The sequence below is a fragment of the Oratosquilla oratoria genome, chromosome 6, assembly GCF_046742065.1.
Source record: "Oratosquilla oratoria isolate Oo_2021 chromosome 6, ASM4674206v1, whole genome shotgun sequence".
Taxonomy (NCBI): Eukaryota; Metazoa; Arthropoda; class Malacostraca; order Stomatopoda; family Squillidae; genus Oratosquilla; species Oratosquilla oratoria.
The window spans coordinates 33918846-33942463 of record NC_134782.1 but is presented as its reverse complement, the minus strand read 5'-3'; the positions used below and the strand labels follow the sequence as shown (position 1 = coordinate 33942463).

At 43.8% G+C, this 23618-nt stretch overlaps 1 protein-coding gene across 1 annotated transcript in view; it reads right to left on the bottom strand.

Annotated features, from left to right (window-relative positions):
* LOC143026376 (uncharacterized) overlaps nucleotides 1-11811 on the bottom strand; it is a 23417-nt gene extending 11606 nt beyond the window's left edge. Inside the window, exons 1-3 of the mRNA XM_076186644.1 lie at nucleotides 11085-11811; nucleotides 8418-8470; nucleotides 1115-1255 (exon numbers count right to left, since the gene is read on the bottom strand). Of these exons, the coding sequence (XP_076042759.1) occupies nucleotides 1115-1255; nucleotides 8418-8470; nucleotides 11085-11385 (495 nt within the window). The 5' untranslated portion in view covers nucleotides 11386-11811. The remainder of the gene's footprint in view (nucleotides 1-1114; nucleotides 1256-8417; nucleotides 8471-11084) is intronic.
* Between the last annotated feature and the right edge of the window lie 11807 nt (nucleotides 11812-23618).

The following is a 23618-nucleotide window of genomic DNA, read 5'->3' as shown; positions in this document are numbered from 1 at the left end:
TTTGTTTTAAATTTATTCATGGTCCTAAATGTAGGTGCCATTTTAACTTGATAATTTTAAATCTATTCATATTAAATTGATGTACCACTGTATTTACCTAACTGTAGCACACAGGAAAAGGAGCAGCACTCATTGGATCCTGTCTCCTATTCTCTAATTACTTATCCTACCTAGCCTCAAATTCATGTACGGTTCCAACGTAACCTCTTCCATATGATAATAAAATGCGAGTGGGTATACAAGGATGCTGATGTTGGCGTCCTGATTATATTTATTTTGTAGTTGTAGCTGAGTGACCCCTGAATTCTATGAACTGACATTATTGCATTTTCTGTGTTTATAATTACTCAAGAGTAAAAGAGAATGAGTAAATTAGGAGTGACTTTATATTTTATAACATGAGTATTGTGATACATCATCAAATCATTGTACATCAGGCATCCAGTGTTGTGCATGAGAATTTGACTCATTTTGAAAAGGTTAATCTATATCCTTGATTTCCAATCATCATATTTAGATCTGAACTCATGTATTGTTTGAGCTTGGGCTATGTCACTTCCTAGGCTATTCCAGGTATTTCTGCATCTACATGGAAAACTGTATTTCTTCACATCCTTTAGACATAAGGTCTCTCTTAATTTGCTCCCATGACCTCTTCTGTCAATGCAACCTATCCCCTTTAGTGACCTGAAAATTGTAATCATATCACCTCTTTCTCTTTGATTTTTCAAAGCTGGCAGACCCAGTGCTTTTAGTCTTTCCTCGTATACTGCAATGTTGTATACAATTACATACTTTATTGCAGGAAGTAGAATTACACAACTAAAACCCAATCAACTTCCCCCACCTCAGCATGTTGACAATGAAAGATCTCCCTGTCCCCTGTCACACTGCTTGGATCAAAGGCAATGCAATTAGGCACAGCTCTTCCACAGCAAGGGCTGATGGCCGGAGCTGGTTTATACCCACAACTTCACTGTATGATGACCTCCACACTCATCCATACAGAATGATTCATGAATTAGATGAAAAGAATATATTTTCGGGCCACATCATCTCTAATATGTCATATGATAATTAAGGAAAAAAATACAGTAAGCAGCATCTGAATTACCTTACGGCCTCCCTTTTTTCGAATCCCTCGATTAGCTGCTTCATGATTTCTTGTGAAAAGCTTAAGAAGAAATGGTTCATCTTCTTTAATTGCATATATTCTATTACTTGTTAGGAAACCAGATGAAAACCATTCTGTGATCTGAAATGAATTCATATATATCAAAATCCATGAAGAAGGGTACAAAGATACATTAAAAAATGAAATAGATAATCACAATTTTATTTGAAACTTATTTCATCTATGACTAATGTCCCCATCCTTCTTCCTATAAAATACTCTTAAATTTTAAACCTCTTCCACCCTACTTCATTCATAGATATTCTATCATCCTCATCTAAGTTCTTCCTTGATCCAGTGGGGCTTTGACTTCTCACTCAGTGAAATAATATACTATACATAGTTGCTGAGCCAAACCCATCTGTTCCTCCTCAACCTTTTCTGTCTTGTTTTACCTCTTTCACATCTCCATTCCCACATACTTCCTAAACTCTGACCATCCAGCCATGCCCTAACCTTCCTCTTTTCTAATTCTGTATCATTCCTTCACTTTACATCATTGGGTGAAATTGTATAACTCTAATCTCTGAAAGTTGTATCATCATCTCATACACTATCTGTCTATTTACATACCAAAGGATTCTTCCACCTTATAAGGAAGTTAGCTAAGTCCCTACCTCATATACTGAATTGTCATACATATCTACCTGTAAATACTGACAATAGAGCCTAAGCAAAATTCTTTGCCTCAGGCAGTTAGTGATTTCATATTATATTCTTTTATTGATATAACACTATACATAGTGATAATGAATTTTAGTGAAATGTAAAACTTGTGTACATGAGACAACTTTTTTTTCTCAAACCAGAGGCCATAGCAACCGATTTACATCTTATGAAGAACACACCTGAAAAAAATTGGGAATCAACACATGTAAACATTATTGTCATATTCTATAAATCAGTCACCTAATTACAAGGCGACATTCAAAATTAGTAACTTGTAACTTATACCAAATATTTAAGATGAAGTGTTTTGGAAATATGATAGGTATTACAGGAATGGATAGTGAAAAATGTGAAGGCTGAGAATAGTGGTGGAAAGAGTGCTGTTGAATACAGTGGATTGAAGACTGCTGAGATGGATGGACTTGAGAGGACACTCAAGAATGAGACAGATAGATATGGACAGGATCTCTCAATTTCAGGTCCTGGAGCCGCAGCGTCTACGTCGTGGGACCACCCCCCAACCCCAAGAGTTGGGGGCCAAACGGCGGCAACCAGCCCTAGCCACCAGCTCTATGCAGGTGGCACCGATCCCCAAGAGGAGCTACGACTGCCTTGGGGAGTACCACAATTCTTTATCTCAACATGCAATGTTACGTTTTTTCTGCACCGAGGGGTGATTTTCCGGCGATCACCCCTCTTCTTCTACTTTTAGCCGGAGATGTAGAGAGCAATCCTGGGCCCACCACAAAATGCACATGCCCAACATGCTCTAAACCCATTACTTCGAGCAGACAGACAAAGGGCTCAGTTCAGTGCAATATGTGCAAAAACTGGGCCCACCTCACTTGTACAACACTTGCTGACACAAACCATTAAACAAACACTTGGACGTGTTCTACCTATCCTCCAGTAACCCCACTCCCACCTCCCCAACCACAGCCAGCACCCTTACCCACTCCCAATTTCCCTTTGCCCTTATCCCCAATCAGTACTCCCCTTCCTTTGTCCCCAATCTCTCCTTTCCCCCCCTCTAACCCAGATCCTATACCTTCCCCATTAACACCCCAACCTCAACCCCAAACAGCAACATACAACACATACAGAACACACAACATCAACATATTACAACACAACATTGACAGTATTAACACGAAAAAACATGAACTCAAACACTTTCTTAAACAACACAACATACACATTGCAATTATACAAGAAACAAAACTAAGACACTCACACAAAACACCATCATTTCATAATTACACCACCATCAGACAAGACCGGACTGACGGCAATGGCGGTGGACTCATCACCCTGATCCACCACTCCATCTGTTTTGTGGACACAAGTGCCACAACCAAAATTCTCCTCCCTACCACAGATAACACTACAGAAATCCAATCCATTCGAATCCGCACAGGCAACAAATCAACACTGACAATAGTTAACATGTACATTCCCCCCCAATCATCCCCCACAGTTCCAAACACCTTCAGACCTCAATTTAGCCAACTAGCCTCAATCCCCAACCTGATCATGGGTGGTGACTTCAATGCCCTGACACAGACAGAGGGCTTGATATACAGACTCAGTTGGACTCATTGACTATCATGAACAACACACATAATCATACACATATCCCACACCAAGCCCTCTACACTCCCTCCTCTCCTGATATCACCTTTTGCTCCCTCTGCCTAACCCCAACAATATCATGGAGAGTGGTCGGAACCCTTGGTTCTGACCACCTTCCAATCATCATCACCACCAAAACAAGATGCACCCCAGTTGGCCACAGACACATACACCAATTACAAGAGAGCTAACTGGGAAGCTTTTACTAAAGAGACAGAACAACATTTTGAAACACTTAACAGTACACCAATCACAAACATAAACAATGCTGTGCACACTTTTAATACAATCATACAAAACGCGGACAAGAGATACATCCCTAGAGGCAACAGAAAATCACACAACCCCAACTTCACACCAGAAATCCAAGGCCTCATCAGACAATGAGACACGCTTAAACACAATACCCCCACACCTATCCCTCAAAACATAGCAGACCAAATACAAACACTAAACACTGTGATTGCCAATAAAATACACAAACAAAAAACACAAAATTGGCAAAACTTTATCAATACACTTGATCACAAAACAAACACCAGCAAATTAAGCAAAACACTCAACAGCATTACACTATCCAACAGTAACACAACACGCTCTCACGCAGCAATAATCACAACAGACAATCTACCCTCAAACAGACAACAAGCAAACACACACATAAATCATTTTGCACAGACAAGCCATCTCACTTCTCACCCTGATGACCGACACACTATTTGACGTAAGAAAGACTTTCCCACAGACTCAGACTATACACCCTTCATAGACAGTCAGACAAAACACATAATACATAATCTCAAGCACTCATCTGCCTGTGGCCCTGATAACATAAGTAACATCCACCTAAAACACATTGGACCACAAGGTATACACGCACTCACAAACATTGCAAACTACAGCTATACCCGACATCTGGAAGCATGATAAAATAATCACCATTCCAAAACCAAACAAAGACCCAACAATCCCAACATCGCACTGCCCAGTCACACTTCTCTGCACCCCCTCTAAAGTCATTGAACGCCTAATACTTCAACTTGTCACACCACCTATTCCCCTTGCTGACTCACAACACGGTTTTAGGCCACTACACTCCACAAACACTTTTCTGATAAACCTCACACAAAGAATTTTAGATGGCATCAATTCAGATAGGCCCCACCACAGAACACTTCTTATAACATTAGACATTAGTAAAGCTTTTGATGCTATCCCCCGCCACAACCTAACAAATAAAATATATAACACAGACATGCACAATAACACCAAAAGATGGCTGGCCAATTATCTGGCATGTAGAAATGCTTATGTGTCATATAATGGCCAATCATCGCACATCAGAAACATTAAGAATGGAGTACCACAGGGCTCTGTTCTATCCCCCACGCTCTTTAATCTATACATGCATGACTTACCCACACCAGACACCTCAGAAATACAAATCTTTTCCTATGCAGACGACATAACAATCACATGCACACATCGTAACACAGACAAAGCTGCAGAAATAATTCAGCCATACCTTGATACACTCAACAAATGGTTCATCACAAACAGACTCAAAATAGCTCCAACCAAATCTACAGCAACACTTCTCACCAACTGGACAAAAGAACACAAATACATACCTCATCTCTACATCAACAACACTCTAATACCACACACAAACACACCGAAAATTCTTGGTGTAACATACGATACATCCATGTCTTTCAAACAACACATCACAACCATAAAAAACAAATGCACACCTAGACTTAATTTACTTAAGTCAATCACTGGAACAACATTTGGACAAACAAAGAAACTTATACAACAATATACAAACAATGCATAAGCTCAGTGATGAATTATGCGAGTCCTGCATGGGCTCCTAATCTCAGTGAGACACACCACAACACCATTCAAATCATACAAAACAAAGCCCTAAAAACAATTACAGGCTGCACAAATACAACACCTACAGACCATTTACACCATGAAACAAAAGTCCTCAAAGTCAAGGACCACCTCGACATGAGAGGCACACAAACACTTGCCGCAGCCACCACAAACACATCACACCTGCTACAATCTCAGGAATAAAAGAATTAAACGATTATCTAGTCTTAGAAGAACCAGACATAATGGGAATTGTAGAAACCAAATTAAAGTACACCCTAACACCCCACACTGTAGGACAAGGTGTATACAACTGTTGGACAAAGAATAGAAAGAACAAACAGGGCGGAGGAGTTCTAACATTGACCAAGAAAGATTTGATTGTAACTAAAATAACTGAAGGAAAAAACAATGTAGAATAAATTATAGTACAAGTCGAAGGTAAACAAATGAAGAAAAGAAAATTTGCAGTGGTATATGTACCTCCTAAAACACAAGCCTGGACAGAAAGGGATCATTCCGAGTTACTAGAAGATACAAAAGATGAATTAATTGAAACACTGAAAGATGGAGGAAATACAGTAATTATGGGTGACTTTAATTCAAAAGAAATATGCTGGGAAGAAATGACAGTGAAGGGGGGAGAGAAACACTGGGGCAATGTACTCCTTGACTTGACCATTGAATACATAATGACCCAATGGATTAAAGAAAATACTAGATACAGAGGAAATGAAGAACCCTCAAAATTGGACTTAATACTTACGACAGAACCTGAGATTATTGAAAAAAATTATTATAAAATTCCGATAGGAAAAAGTGACCATGTACTAATAGAAATGGAATTGAAAGAACAAATGGACCAAAGCAAAAATGATAAACATAGAATAGGAAGACGTATGTATAACAAAACAAACTTTGAGAAACTTAAAACATTCTTTCGCAATACAAACTGGGAAAAATTCCAAAACGAAGATACAGGGATAGAAGAAAAATAGAACATATTAAAAGAAATTTATAATGAAGGAGTGAACAAATATGTACCACAACAAAAAATGGAAAAGGCATACATAAAGAGCTGGTACAACAAAAGATGTAGTGAAGCTAAGGAAAAAAGAGACAAAGCTTGGAAAAAGTTGAAAAGATATAAGAAACAAAGCAAACGGCAAACGTACATCAAACTAAGAAAGGAATATGTAAAAATACGCAGAGATGTAAGGAGGAATTATGAAAAAAAGATAATAGACAAATGTAAGGAAGAACCCAAACTATTTTACAAATATGTAAATGGAAAACTGAAAAACAAACAAGAAATAGAAAAACTACGCCAAGATCAAAAGGAATATACAGAAGAACTGGAAATGGCTGAAATTATGAACAACCACTTCAGATCAGTATTCACAATAGAAAACTCGCCTAACAGTGTAGATAGAGAGAATTATCCCCAGCAATGAAAGAAATAAACGTAACACAAAAAGAAATCAGTGATCAAATTAAAACCCTTGAAAGAGTAAAAACAGAATATCAAAAGATTACAAAATTGGAGAAGAAAAATAAAAAAGCAAACTCTGAAAAAGATCTTGGAGTGATGATTGGAAAGGACATGAAACCTGATAAGCATATAAATAAAATATTAGGAGAAACCTACAATTTATTGAGGTCAATCAGTGGCACTTACTTATATGGATGAAGAAATGATAAAGAAAATACTAACTACACTAATAAGACCAAATCTTGAGTACGCAGCATCACTTTGGACACCCAGTACCAAAAAGAATATTAAGAAACTATAAAGATTACAAAGAGCGACAACCAAACTAGCACCGACTTTCGCCGAACTAACATATGAGCAAAGACTATCCAAACTGAACCTACCAACTCTGGAACAAAGAAGTGAAAGAGGAGATTTGCTGGCTATCTACAAAATAATGAAAGGAATGGAAGTTTTAGACAGGAACGACCTGTTAGTGTGGGACAACGGTAAAACGAGAGGACACGAAAAAAAACTGAAAAAGGATAGTTATAGAAAAAACTTGAAAAGGAACAGTTTCCCACACAGAGCGATTAATACATGGAACAAATTAGACAACAAAACAGTATGTGCAAACACTATACAAGATTTTAAGATAAAACTTGATGCGGAGAAATACAAAGACGGGTCACCACGAGCATAGCTCCCCTCCCGTATATTACAACTAGGTAAATACTACATAGCATAACACCCTCACACACCAAGAAACATTAAAACAACACCCAAAGACCTGTATCACACACAGATACTCTCTTCTCTTCCTCCACAACCACCAAATACCAGCCTCCGGAAACATATTCATAATCATATCACTCACCGCTCCATTAACATACTGAAAGACAACACACTGCTGCATGCCAGACCCCCTGATATTCACCCTTCTGAATCCTCTCTCCCACGAAAGGACAGAGTCCACTTGGCCAGACTGCGGTGCGGCCACCACCCAGCACTTCTAAGCTACCAGAAGAGGCTGGATGACCGCATTGTGAACAGCTGCCCAGGATATAACACTTCACCCCATACCATACAACACATAATGGAAGACTGCATTATACACAATCATGCATGCAAACAACACAACATACACTCTATAAAGGATTTGTGGGAAAACCCAGTTTCGGCTGTGGCATTCCTTGGGGAGACGGGACTGCTCGGACAGACAGTCTAGGGAACGACAACAACAACAACAACCTTTACTAATTCATCTGGGTGGATTATGGGACCAATCTAATAGTATTTTGAGTAGGATTTTACAATTACAGCTTTTGTATCTAGCCTATTAGACTTTTTTTTTGTGGGGTTGGATTCTCTAAATGTCATCTTCTTTGATGAAATATATAATATTTCTTCTAAATGGCTATCCAGTATATACATACACATATAAGGAAGGTAGGCAAGCCAAAGGCATGCACCCACTCTCATCCATCACCCTTGTTTCCCTCTCATTTTAGCACCTCTTGGATGAAGGGGCATCCCTGTCTCCATTGGTGACATAGATTATTCAACTGAAGACATATTATACAGTACCTTGTCTGGATTGGTACGTTCTCCATCTCCTTTACATCTTATGAAGAGCACACCTGAAAAAAATTGGGAATCAACACATGTAAACATTATTGTCATATTCTATAAATCAGTCACCTAATTACAAGGCGACATTCAAAATTAGTAACTTGTAACTTATACCAAATATTTAAGATGAAGTGTTTTGGAAATATGATAGGTGTTACAGGAATGGATAGTGAAAAATGTGAAGGCAGAGAATAGTGGTGGAAAGAGTGCTGTTGAATACAGTGGATTGAAGACTGCTGAGATGGATAGACTTGAGAGGACACTCAAGAATGAAACAGATAGATATGGACAGGAGCTCTCAATTTCAATTATTTCTTATATCTTTCCTAGTATGTGTCTTGCTACACTGCTTCTGATCCAGGGCAATGGGTGAGATGCAAGGATGACCTGTCATCCAGGTAGAGTCAAGATAAGAGGGAGGGATGGGGGTGAATGGGAGTAGAGTATGTAGGGATAAATGGGTGGGAGTGGACTTTATGCCTTTGTTTTTTGGCTACCTCCCTTGTAAAGGGGAAATGGCTGTTGGTATATATATGTATGTATGAAAAAATTACAGCCAGTAAATGCTCTCCTTCTACTACTTTAAGCTAGTGACATAGAAACAATCATATCAATACAACACAGAAAACAGCTCAAATTTTCTTTCTGGTGAGATCTTTGGGAGGTCCCAAGAACTGATGCCAGCCATTGTGAGGATGTGGGTTTTTTACTTAATAAAATTGGAGGCAATAATATTAATAAATTGGCTCTATAATATGGCAACACAAAATTATTAGTGTTTAAACATGAATGGTCATGAAATGGGACTTTGAGAAAACTTTACAATAATTGACAAATCTGTAAAATAAGCCTGGAAGATTATGGTATTTTAGAGTTCTTTATTCATCAGGGTACCACATGTAGGAAGGGAAGAGTGAAGGCATCTCATACATTGTAGGTACGCGCGAATCCACGCGCGGCACCACTGTCGACCATGTACTGTTTACATCGCCATTTTTTGCGGCCCACTAGCTTTTGTTTAGCTTGGTTTGAATGCTTGCTGCGTTCAGCGCATGCGCAAGATATTCAAATTACCTTGTTGTTTTGCAAATGTATGCCCAATTCTTAAAATAGAAACAATTTTTCAGCGATTTAAACGGAAATTTGGTTATCAAACTTGGCAACATAGTTTTCCGAGTAAAAATATTAAGGTAAGGCATCACTAAATATTATTTTAATTTACATAAACATGTTTATCAACTTATTTTCTCCCGGAAATGAGAAGCTTAAGATCGTTGATCACTTAATGTTTGAGCTTAGGGTCATCACATGTAGGCATATGGTCACGCGCGAAACCATGCGCGGCGCCGATATCGCCATCTTTTGCGCCCCGTTGGATTTTGATTTTTGTTTGGCTTAGTTTGAATGCTTGGAGCGTTCAGCACATCCGCAGGGTATTAAAATTATCTTGTTGTTAAACAAGTTTATGCCCAGTTCTTCAAAACTTTACTAATTCTTGCCGGTTTCAACGCAATTTTTTATATTAGCCTTGGCAAATTAGTTTTCCGAGTAAAAGTGTAAAGGCAAGAAGCTAAATCATTTAATATTGAATGTAATAATGTTGTTTATTAGCCTCTATTCTACCGGATATGAGCAACTTTGAAATCGTTGGTAATAGCGCAGTTATGCAATCTAAGTTTCTTGAAGCTTAGATGCCTATTCGACATATTGTTGCCATGGCAACATGATAGGTGTCAGTAAGAACGGTGTAAGAGGAAAGTCCTGCATTGTTTTTGACATGCTCAAGATATTTTTGGACCCATAAAACCTGTGCATGCCAAGTTGCATGTCAGTTGGGCCAGCGGTTTGGATTTTATTGATTATTTCTAAATTGACAACAGTCGCCATGGCAACGTGATAGATATTTGTAAGAATGGTGTCAGAAGAAGGTCCTGCAATGTTATTGACATACTCAGGTGTTTTATTGACCCATAAAACCTAAAAATGCCAAGTTGCATGTCAGTTGGGCCAGGGGTTTGGATTTTATTTATGATAATCTGAAAATTGACAACTTCATGGTTGCCATGAAAAGGCAAATATGGTATGATGGAGATGTCTTGCATTGTTTTTGACATACTCATGTGATTTGTTGATCCTTAAAACCCAAATATTCCAAATTTTAATAAAATTGGACCAGTGGTTTAGAGTTAACATGTATTTCTTTACCGAAATCTTTACAAATGACCACCCTTAATTCTAACATTTTGCTATGGTGAAGTCCAGCCAAAAATGCGGGCTAAAAAAATAATTCAAAAAATCGTATCTCACTTATTTTTTTAGCTATTTCAAAAATTTAAAAAGCATTTTGTTTCTAATAAAATTGCCTTTCATATGCAACAATAATTTAAGAGTTAAAAAAAATGAAAATTTTGTGCCCGTACCTATACATTGCATAACAATGTGGCAGCTCATCTGCCAAAACCCACCACAGTCCACAGCAACTGACTGTGGTGTATAATCCGTATTGTATACATTGTGACAGTAATGCTCACATCTAGGTACCAATTCAATTAAAAAATGGAAATAAGAATGAACATCATACATGCATCAAAATGATAAGGTATATAATATATTTAAACTAACCTGTGCTTTGAGGTATACCATCTAAAGTTATTTTCAATAGACTTCCATCATCTGCATCACTTATGTGATCAACAATAATATCTTCCTTTGAGTCAACTGTCACTGCACAGTCATTCACAGTTTTATCTCTTGTACTTAAATCATTTATATCAGTACTGCACTGAACTTCTTTTTCAGGCATAACTGAATCAATTGCATTGTATGAAGAATTTTGTGTAGGATTTTGATCTTCATTTAACTTTGCCTTTTGATCTTTACAACGAATGTCATTTCCTTCCACACTACTTTCCATGAGAGACATAAATTCTGGAAAAATTACACCATTAGTTTACCAATTCCAGGTGAACTAGGCATATACAGGCAAGAATCTATTTCGATGTTTGATTTCTACGATGAACTCAAAGACTTCTTCTTGCCCCCCATCTAATTTTAGTCCTACTACAACCCTAGATATATGCTATCAAAAATAAGGTTAACACATGTTTGAATTATATGAAAACATAATTAGATAGAATGTTTTTTCTTGTAATATGATCTAAAACAAAATACATATGTATATGGACAGATCTGAATTAGGTTTATATATAATTAATTTTTGTTTAATGCTCTAGTTTAGTGAAATCCCATAATTAATTCTGATCAGGTAATAAGAAAAGATTACGTATATAATATCAATTATTGTTGTATATAGCTGAAAGGCGGGTCACTGATAAATGTATCTGCAGTAAAAGACTGGTAAGGCGTTTGAAGCTTGCAGACTGTATAATGACAACATACATGTTTGTAAACATTGTCTCATAGTTCTTCGAAGTCTCAGTCTTTTGTGTATCTAATCACAGTATTTTGCATATTGCAAGATTATTAAAAATTATTCATATTTCGAATGAATACTCATAATTCTCAGCACCACATACAAAATGCAGTGGAAAATTAGTGCTACCTTCGGATTTTCATACATATACTAGTTGTAGTGAACAATTGGCTTGGACTTCGACTTCATAAATATTGAGTATTCACTGATTGTTTGTCTTACTTTAAACACCGCCAATAAATCATCTGCAACGGTACTTAAACAACATAAAAAATACGTAGTTGATCATTACATTGGTAATTTATGCAAAAAAATATCCTCCATAGTTGTGATGCGGTTTCCACACAAAAAGAAGCGTATAACAAAATCGGATATAATTCAAAGAGCGACTAGGAAATGTACACATGCCAGTGGAAAATATTAGATCAAATGGGATTGCCCACACAAGGAAAGAGAAGAGAAAGAGGTGGTACAACCTCTATCTTAAGAAATGTGAAAAGGATAGACGAATTGATGGAAAGGATCTATAACTATGTCTATGAGATGAAAGAATATCAAGTGAATATTATAAATTCTGTTTCTTGCTATATAGTATATTCAATATAGCAAGAAACTGAATTTATGAAGGACGTCAATAGGTCCATTCTTTTTGGGTTAATAATAATAACAATGAAAATAAAATACCTGTTGTTGAGAGCAGTAGAGATAAGCTTATTACTTACTTTCGGTAATTTTGTCTGTTAATGACACGGCTGAAGTCGGCTTCCGCACGTTCCAGTTGGCCCTACTATCTTCTCTCTCTCTTGGTTCTGTATTGCTTCTGGCAGGGTGTTGTGGTGGCTGTAGGGGTAGCCTGGTATCGGTGGATGGTCTGGTAGCCCATCCAGCCATTTGTCCAGCTTTCTCTTGAAGGTTTCCGGGCTAGTATCAGTCTGGTCTCTGAGATCTCTTGGGAGGCAGTTGAACAAACAGGGTCCATTGTGAGTGAAGGAGTTGTGTTTTAGTATCCTCACTCGTTGTAAGGAGCCTATAGTACCCTTTATGAAGCAGAGCCTTCCTTTTCTAGGATGATATTTTGACACTATCCCCACATTTGGTACTCTGCCTCCCAGGATTTTCCACACATAAATAATTATGTAGCGTTCCCTTTGTAGTGACGTAATGCATCCTACGACCCGTCACACACTGATCAAAGAAATCTTCAAGTTCATGTAGTTGGCAAGCGTAGTTCGCAAGGGTGTCCCTGCCAGCCAGCGGTCAGCCAATCAGGAACTTAGAAAGCTCCTCACGTTCCCGCCAGCCTCCCTTAAAAGGTCGGCGTTTCGCCGAGATGGGCAGAACAGTATCGACCAGCACACACAACAACATCTTCTCGTCCAATCTTCTAGCCGTCCCATCGAGCCTCGCCGTCATCGTCTGCTACCGCCTCGCTGACGTTAGGCTCCACGTCCAGCTACAGCCATAAGCTCCACTAAGCTGTGGCCTTAGTCCGAGCTTCACCTACATTTCTCATGTGACACTTCTAGTGTCGCACCTTGTGGCTAATTACCAAAAGAAAGAGATTAGATATTTTGTGTTGATTTTCATTTGTCCTGCCGTTGTTCCGAACTAAAACTACTACAAAGTGGTGACCCCGGTGAAGGACAACCAGGATTATGGAAAACACACAAGTGAAACTTCCCAGTTTCTCCCGTGACTTGGAGAGTTGGCTAGTTCACACAGAGGCCTATTTAGCCACTCAAGGTAACGTGCCGGACCTCCAAGCCTTCGGCGCGTACATCGCCGCTCTACCAACGGACGTCATCGCCCTTGTCCGTAACGTCGTCTCCTCTCCTCCGCAAGAGGGCAAGTGTTCCGCCCTCAAGACTGCCTTACGGAAGCTTTACACCAAGCCCGACGACCAGCTCTACCGAGATATCCAGCTTAGTGAACTCGGTGACATCACCCCGTCACAATTATACACCCGTATGGCCGCCCTCAACACCCGGGCAAAGGTGTCATTGCCCAAGGAACTCCTCCGCTCCATTCACCTCTCCAAGATGCCGGACGCCCTCCACTTACACCTGGAAGCTCTAGCCGGCGATAAGGACGACGAACAATACTGCGAAATAGCAGATAGATTGTTCCAACGTCATATCTCTGTACAAGTCTGGTCAGCCAGCAGCTTCCACCCCAGTGACAAACCAGTGTAAAGTGTTCAGTGTAGTGGCGACCCAGGTGTTAGTGACAATAGTGCTGTGAGTGAAAACATTCCCGTGTCATATAGTGCCAGTGACCAAAGTGTGCAGCAGCTACGACAGGGAGTGGCCGACATGAAGACTTTGCTCAACCAATTTTTAGCCGAGAAGGGAAGCCATCAACCACCACGTAGCCCCGCTCCACGACAGGATACTACCTCCTGCTGGTACCATACCCGCTTCGGAGCCAAGGCGCTCAGATGCACACAACCATGCAGCTGATCGCAGGGAAACGCCAAACGCGGGGGTCGGTAACCACCCCTACCCCCCCTCTAACCATACCCACACCCTCCTCTCAGTGCATGATCGCCATTCTGGCCTATCCTTCCTGGTAGACACAGGTTCAGCCGGCAGCATCATACCCCCGACGGAAGAATCCAACCACGGTACACGTTGGCCATCCTACGACCTGGTTGCAGCCAACGGTACGCCCATCGCAACGTACGGCAGCCACCACAGCGTCCTGGAACTCCACGATGTCAAGTTCCCTTGGACATTCGTCATAGCAGCGGTACAGCAACCCATTCTTGGCTACGACTTCCTCTAGCACTACAATATGGTAGTTAGCGCCAAGGATAACTGCTTGTATCACGGCACAACAAACATACCAGAAACCACCACTAACGCAACTTCCCACCAGATATCGTCACTCCAGCCCGATGGCGATTATGCACGCATCCTGCAGGAGATTCCCCCGGCTAACATCGCCAGACAAAACCAACACCACCACCACCCCTCACAACATCATGTACCACATCCAGAGATCTGGACCGCCAGTATACAGCAAGCCTCGACGACTTTCCCCAGAAAAGTTGGCCGCTGCCAAACAGGAGTTCCAAGAACTCCTAGACCAGGACATCATCCAACCATCGGAGAGTGCTTGGGCATCACCACTCCACATGGTTCCCAAGCCACCCCCACCGCCAAACCAATGGCGGGCTTGCGGTGACTACCATCAACTTAACCGCATCACGAAGCCCGACCGCTGCCCCATCCCTCACGCTCAGGACTTCCACTTCAAGCTTCACGGGAAACAGGTCTTCTCTAAGATCGACCTGGTCAGGGCGTTTCATCAAATCCCTGTAGCGCTGGAAGACGTCCAGAAGACAGCCATAGCCACTCCGTTCGGCCTCTTCGAATGGAAGATGATGGCCTTTGGCCTCCGAAATGCCGCCCAGACGTTCCAGAGGTTCATAGACCATGCCCTGAGAGACCTCGACTTCATCACCATTTACATCGACGACATCCTCGTAGCCTCCGATACTCACGACCAGCACCGCCAACACTTCCGCCTCCTCTTCCGCCGCCTCCAAGATTATGGCCTCCGGGTACACCCGTCCAAGTGTCTCCTCGGAGTTTCATCTCTCGACTTCCTCGGACACCGTATCTCAACGGCAGGCCTGTATCCTCTCCCTCAAAAAATCGACACCATAAAAGACTTCCCACAGCCAACATCCATCAAAATGCTCCGACGATTCCTAGGAATCGTCAATTATTACCATAGATTCGTCCCCGACGCAGCTGCAAAACTCGCTCCCTTGAACAACCTCACCAAGAACCACTCCAAGCGGTCGGTCAAACCTGTGAAGTGGTCTTCCGAAGCGACCCAAGCATTCGGGCAAGTCAAGGCGGCAATCGCTGAGGCCGCCTGCTTGTCCTACCCGGTAGCTCACGCCCCCACCTTCCTTACCACCGATGCCTCTTCATCAGCAATTGGCGCCGTCCTCCAACAGAAGATCAACGGCCAGCTCCAGCCTATCGCCTTTTTCTCCAAACGTCTGGACCCTCCTCAAATTCGCTACAGCGCCTTTGACAGGGAACTGCTAGCCATAGTCTCGGCCGTCAAGCACTTCCTTTACTTCCTTGAAGGCCGGCCTTTCGTCATCCTTACAGACCACAAGCCACTCGCCCATGCCCTAGACAGGGTCTCCGACCATCACTCTCCAAGAGTCTCCCGGCAGCTGTCATTCCTCTCCCAATTTGATACTCGAATTGAGTATATAAAGGGAGAGGATAACCAGGTGGCCGACGCCCTATCTAGAATCACCTCCAGCATCCTCCCTGACCACAACATAGACTACTCACGCATCGCCGCATCTCAGAATAACGACAGTGAACTCCGCCTCCTACGTATGCACGACACCTCATCTTTACAGCTAAGACAGCTTCCTAACAACCCCGTACCATTGTGGTGTGACGTCTCCACAGGCAAACCCCACCCCTACATCCCCGCCTGCCACCGTAAGGACGTCTTCTCCTCCTTCCATGACCACAGTCATCCGGGCATCCGCGCCACACAACGCCTCATCACGGATCGAGTCGTCTGGCCAGGCATTAACATGGATGTCAGACAATGGACCCGGACCTGCCTCCCCTGCCAGACGGCCAAGGTTACGCGCCACGTCCACGCACCACTCCAGCGTTTTCCTACACCCACGGCACGTTTCCAGTCAGTCCATGTGGACATTGTGGGCCCCCTTCCGCCTTCTCGTGGCATGTGTTACCTCCTTACGTGTATCGACAGGTACATCAGGTGGCCAGAAGCGATCCCCCTTCCGGATATATCCGCCGAGACGACCGCCCGTGCTTTCCTCTCCGGTTGGGTATCCAGATTCGGCGCACCTCACATCACTGTCACCGATAGGGGCCCTCAGTTCGAATCTGACCTATGGTCCAGCCTACTCAGGTTTCTTGGCACCAAACGCAACCGGACTACCGCTTACCACCCCCAAGCCAATGGACTCGTGGAACGGTTCCACCGCCAACTGAAGGAGTCGCTTACGGCACAACCCTCATGCGACTGGGTCGACGCCCTTCCCCTGGTGCTTCTCACGATCCGCGTCACACCAAAGGTCGACAACGACATTTCCCCATCTCAGCTACTTTACGCTGAGAACCTTCGCCTCCCTGGGGAAATTGGCACGCCTGCCGTCGGCGATCATGACCGTCACGCCCTCCTCCAACTTATCAAGGAGACATTCGCCAACACCCGTTCAACCCCCCCTCGCCCACCACAACCTCAACCGGAGCACCTTCCCCCGGCCCTGTCTACAAGTGACTACGTCTTCCTCAGGCGAGACTCCAAACGAACTCCTCTTCAACGCCCATACGATGGCCCCTTCCGAGTCCTCACCAGATCAACAAAACACTTTGTGATGCCAAACCGGATCGCGTCTCCATCGACAGGCTTAAGCCGGCCCACCTCCCACCACTCCCCCTACCAAACCTCCAGGGCCACTACAATACCTCTTTCAACATGGTCCTAACCCCATCCTCACCACCGAACCAAGTCATTCCCCACCCCCCAAAAAACTCTCCCCTCCAAACCAATACTCCCCTCCTGCCCCTAACTCCCCACCACCACAGCACCTGCAGCATCTCCCCCAAACTCACACAGATCACGCGTACGCGACGGCGAACCCTTATCCTTCTCCTATCCCACAACTATACCCTTCTACAACTGTTCCCAGCACCCCCCAAGATCCTCCCCACCCCACGCCCCCGCTCGACCATGCAATGCAACAACTCTCACCCAGCCTTATGTCTCCACAGCTCCATACTTAACCGACCTCCCATCACCAGGCCTCCGACCTCGACAATACCACCCTGCACTCGAGCCCCCCTCCATCAAGGCCCTCCTCGCCAGCCATGCCCCCTGACGGCATGACCACTCGTTCGGGGCGATTGATCCGAAGGCCAGACCGGTTCAAGTACGTCGCGCGCGTCGCTCCCTATCCTCCTCGACGCCCGCTTTCGAAGAGCGGGGGGAGTGGTGTAGGGACGTGATGCATCCTACGACCCGTCACACACTGATCAAATAAATCTTCAAGTTCATGTAGTTGGCAAGCGTAGTTCGCAAGGGTGTCCCTGCCAGCCAGCGGTCAGCCAATCAGGAACTTAGAAAGCTCCTCACGTTCCCGCCAGCCTCCCTTAAAAGGTCGGCGTTTCGTCGAGATGGGCAGAACAGTATCGACCAGCACACACAACAACATCTTCTCGTCCAATCTTCTAGCCGTCCCATCGAGCCTCGCCGTCATCATCTGCTACCGCCTCGCTGACGTTAGGCTCCACGTCCAGCTACAGCCATAAGCTCCACTAAGCTGTGGCCTTAGTCCGAGCTTCACCTACATTTCTCATGTGACACTTCTAGTGTCGCACCTTGTGGCTAATTACCAAAAGAAAGAGATTAGATATTTTGTGTTGATTTTCATTTGTCCTGCCGTTGTTCCGAACTAAAACTACTACACCTTCTCCTCTGCAAGGAGTACAGTTTTAACTGGCTTAGTCTTTCCCAATAGTTTAGGGGCTGCACTCCCTGAATTTTTGCAGTGAAAGAACGCGGGATAGCTTCTAGGTTGGCTATTTCTTGTACTTTGCTGGGAGACCATAGCTGGCAGCAGTACTCAAGCCTTGTGACTACCAGACACTTCCATAGTGTCTTCAGGCACTACCCTTCTCTGGAGTCGAAAGTTCTGAGCACTCACCCACTCAATTTTTTTCCTGCTTCTATTACTTTGTTGATGTGGTGTGAGAATGTTGCATCATCGCTCATGTATACTCCCAGGTCTTTGACATGCTTTTTTTCTTTGATGGGTTGATTGTTATACTTGTAGCTCGTGGAGTTTTTGAGATCTTCATTTCTCCCATAGCGTACAAGTTAAAATTTCTCACCATTCAGTACCATGTTGTTTGATGTTGCCCAAACTTGTATTTCTTTTAGGTCCTTCTGAATATTTGCTGCATCTTCTTGGCCTGCTATCTGCCGTTTCAGCCTGGTGTCATCGGCAAAAGAGGATGCTTCGGTATATTTCAGTTTATCAATATCTCCTACATGGATAATGAAGAGGAGTGGCCCTAGCACTGATCCTTGTGGTACTCCGCTTTTTACATTACTGGGCTCGGACAGTTCGCCTTGGACAGATACTTGTTGTGTTCTACCTATTAGAAAGCTGCGTAACCATCTTCCAAGTGAGCCCTTTATTCCGTGGTCTCGGAGTTTGTGCAGGAGTATAACAATAACTAGCGCTTCTATCCAACTCCGAAGTGATGGAGTCACAGAAGTGGTAATTGAAATATTTAAGGGGAGTTACAGAAGGAAGGAACAGTCAAAATTAAATGTGATCATTATTTTTTGTGAAGTTTCTAGTCATAAACGAACGCTGCGTGACTGATCCAGAGGGCAGGGCTGCCGTGTCGCGGTTTGGTTCGGTATGGATAAGCCAGGGAAAATGAGACTCACAATAACACTTAACTCTAAGATTTAATAGTTAATATGCTCGGAGGTCACGGGCGAGGGCTCATAGAGAGAAGGTCCTAAGTGAGGGCCTCATCAAGCGTCGTGGTCGAGAGCGAAGGGCCACAGGAGAGAACGAGGCGACTTGTTTGAGAGAACTGGTCCCGAGGCGTCTTGCTGGGGAGAACTGGTCCCGAGGCGTCCTGTTGGGGAGAAATGCTGCTTGGAGTTGAGCCCAGGAGAGAACTCCATAGAGAATTGCTGCTTGGAGTTGAGCCCTGGAGAGAGCTTGGTAGAGAACTGCTGCTTGAAGTTGAGCTCGGGAGAGAACTCGGTAGAGAATTGCTGCTTAGAGTTGAGCCCTGGAGAGAACTCGGTAGAGAATTGCTGCTTGGAGTTGAGCCCGGGGGAGAACTCGGTAGAGAACTGCTGCTTGGAGTTGAGCCCGGGAGATAACTCGGTAGAGAACTGCTGTTTGGAGTTGAGCCCGGGAGAGAACTCGGTAAAGAATTGCTGCTTGGAGTTGAGCCCGGGAGAGAACTCCATAGAGAACTGCTGCTTGGAGTTGAGCCCTGGAGAGAACTTGGTAGAGAACTGCTGCTTGGAGATGAGCCCTGGAGAGAACTGCTGCTTGGAGTTGAGCCCTGGAGAGAACTTGGTAGAGAACTGCTGCTTGGAGTTGAGCCCTGGAGAGAACTTGGTAGAGAACTGCTGCTTGGAGTTGAGCCCTGGAGAGAACTAACGGACTAGCTAGGTAAGACCACCCGCTCGCGCGGTTTTTGTGGAGGGGGAAGAATGTCAGTAAGAAAATGAAAAGATAGTAGTAGTGTATAAAAGAGGGCTTCTGCCACCGGGCGATTAGGGATAATTATTTCGTGGCTTTGGAGGTATGGGCAGGAGACTTGGGGTTGGAGACTGGGATTAATAGAAAATAATTTCAGTAGAAGAAAAAGTTTATGTAGTTGTTTGTGCATGTAGTTGTGTTAGTTTTGTTTGCGATGTGGTTGTGTGTGTATTCTGCACATAGAGGGTTGATGCCTCCAACGTGTATGCTTACAGCCTGACAAGTGGCTGTCCTTTACAGCCCACGCCGCCCACCTGAAGGAAAGGGGCCAGGCTGAACGTAATGCGATCCATGACATGACCCATCCTCCGACTGTACTTCGTACTTACAGTGCGCTCCCTGGTAGACTACAGCGCCCCAGTCCTCATATCGCTCTCCCGTAGCCAACAGGAGCGGCTCGAGGTGCTGCAAAACACCGCCATGAGGACGATGCTGGGAGCTCCGAGATGGACCAGTGCGTGCGTCATGCAGAACGAGACCCTCCTGATGCCACTCACCACGAGAGTAGAACAGATAGTGGCCTGCAGCGCGACTCCGAAGGAGTAGCACAGAGAAGACTACGGCTTGCAATGACGCAAGGGAACGATGTCCTCCACCACAACCCGTGGCTACTCCAGTCCACCCTGGCCACCCACAGCCTCGCCCACATTGACAGCTGGCGTTGGCAACACGCCGACCTCCCGACCCCCACCCCCGTGGGAGCCCCTCACAGCAGAGTTCTCCACCACCCGGCTACCGTCTAGCAAGGCGCTCTGCACCACCGAGGAGCTGCGGCATCACACCCTCATAGCGGTGGCGCGGGTGTCTGAGCCGGGTGGTGCCATACACTACACCGACGGCTCGGTCGACCCCGAAAGTGGCAAGACGGGCGCCGCTGCCATCACTGCTGGGACCGAATTGCTCGAGAGGACGCCGGATTACTGCTCCATCCTGCAGACGGAGCTCGTGGCCATCTACCTGGCCCTTGAGCACGCCCAGAGCCGCCAAGAGGCCACTGTGATCCTACACACAGACTCCAGGACGGCGTGGCAGGTCTTCCAGCAGCCGTACCCCAGCGACAACGTGGGACTCGTCACCGCCATCCTGGGCAGCCTGCAGAGCCTTGCCGCACAGGAACGTCGGGTAAGGCTGCACTGGATGCCCAGCCACGTGGGCATGCGAGGCAATGAGTCCGCCGACGTTGCTGCAAGAAGAGCCGCTGGCGCCCCCACGTGACCAGGCACGTGCCACCTAGTCTGTCGTACGTGAAGGCGCGAGCCAGGCGTGCCGCAGCCCACCGCGCCCACCAGACTCACCGGCAGTTAGAAGGAACAAAAATACAAGCTGGTTGGTACGCCGCCACCACCAAATATCAGACGTTGAGCGACTTCCAGCAACAACCCAGGGCGGACGGCGTACTGTTGCAGAGAGTCAGGCTGGGCTACTGCACCAGGGAGGAGCTGTACGACGGCTTCCAGGGGCAACAGTGCGATCACTGCGGAAGGCACAGCCCGCTGCTGCACTACCTACTGTCCTGGCCGGCCACGGAGGCCCTCCGACCAGCGCCGCAGACCCCCGCCCACCCTGCAGAAGACAGCCTCCTCAGCAGTCGGGCAACGAGAGCTGCCCTCCTTGTCCGCCACACGCCCATGGACGTGATGCTTGGGGTGCTCAGGGCGGCGCCCCCTCCTCGCTGACCTCCCCACGCCCTCACCTTCCACCCACTAGGGCACGACAACTCCCCCACTGGCGGGCTGTTGCCCGCATTGTATATTAATGTATATATCCCTGTACATATTTTATACAATAAACCTATATTAATTAAATGTGTGACGGCCAGTCTGGTTTTGACCAGCGGCGCGTCAGTACTGCTCTTGATAATAGCAAGATGGTACGCCAAGCTCTTCACTAATATGTTTGCAGATGATGCGAAGATCACGAGAAAAAATAAGGAAATGCTAATAATTACAATATCTGAGCAATATAAATTTATTGTGGCAAGTATGTATAAAGAGCACCAACGTTAAATAGATAATTAAACAAACATTTAGATAGAAGGTGAGGAGCCTACGCCAGGAGGCGCTGAGTAGATGAGACCGAAGCTGGCACATTTGCCCTATGTGACTGGACTGTTGAGGTGGGTAACAGTCACTGCTGGGAATCGGAGAGAAGTGCGGGATTCGAACACAAAACTAAGCGAATGTGGTACCCGCATGGTTCCGATTCCGCCACCAGACAGATAAATGGATAAGTAAATAAATTAATATATAAACAAATAAATCAATAGATGAATAAATATATAAATAAATTAATTTATTTATAGGATTGGAAATAAGTATAATGTCAAAAAGTCCTTCACTTAATTATTCATTGTAAAATGAGTTGGTTGCAAAGGCACAAGACGTACCATCAAAATCTATTGAGGAATACAATTTTTTCATTACATAGAAAAGAAGGCAAAAAATAATATATTGTTTAATCCAAACTATATTAGAATATACGTGCGTAGTATTGTCTTCTTACAGAGTGAATCGTATATACAAAAATAGAGAAAATAAGAGATTAACAATTGTTTGAAACTTTGTCGGTCATTACGTATAGTTTCGTTATTTTTTCGTTATAGTATACCAGTGCATGATTAATGAAAGTCAAACTGTAACTCATGTAGATAATGTAAATATATGTCTATGCGGCCAATTTGAAATGTGTATCTTAACATAATCTTATACCATTGACCATATATGTATAACATATTAAATTTTGCGCCTTCCCCCTACAAAAATTCTTGCGGGCGCCCCTGAACAACAGTTGTTTTCTAGCATTACAAACAAAATATACAGAGATACTAAGAACATTATACCTGATAGACTAATCATTGAAAGAAAGGAGGAAAAGTGTTCAAATCATGAAATGAAAAAGGTAAAACTAACAGGAGGACATCGCGACATTATGGGGGAAAATTTAAAGAATGTATGCCAGAAGAATCTAAATTAGAATTAACTTTCCGTATATAGGCCTGGACTAATTTAGATGATGGTGGACTAATTCAGATGGTGGTGGACTAATTTTGATGATGGTGGATCCGAATATGAAATCATAACCAAATCAAGTCTAAGTATGATAGTTGGAGAAAAAGATACGAAACCCCAGATCCGCAGTTCCTTACTGTATATTACAATGAATTAATATATGCAGAAAATCTAGAGAAAACGTGTTTGCAGGATATTTGACCAGCATCTATATTCGTGTATTGTTTGTTGCCATAGGATAAATACTAAGGGTTCAGACATGACTCACTGAGATTGAATCTGACGTGGATATTTATTTGTTTATACAAAAACTTACATTACGACAGTTTGATTGAAATATACGATACCCAAATTATTTTGTCTGTTTGAATAAGCGAATGCCCTGGTAAACAAACAATCAA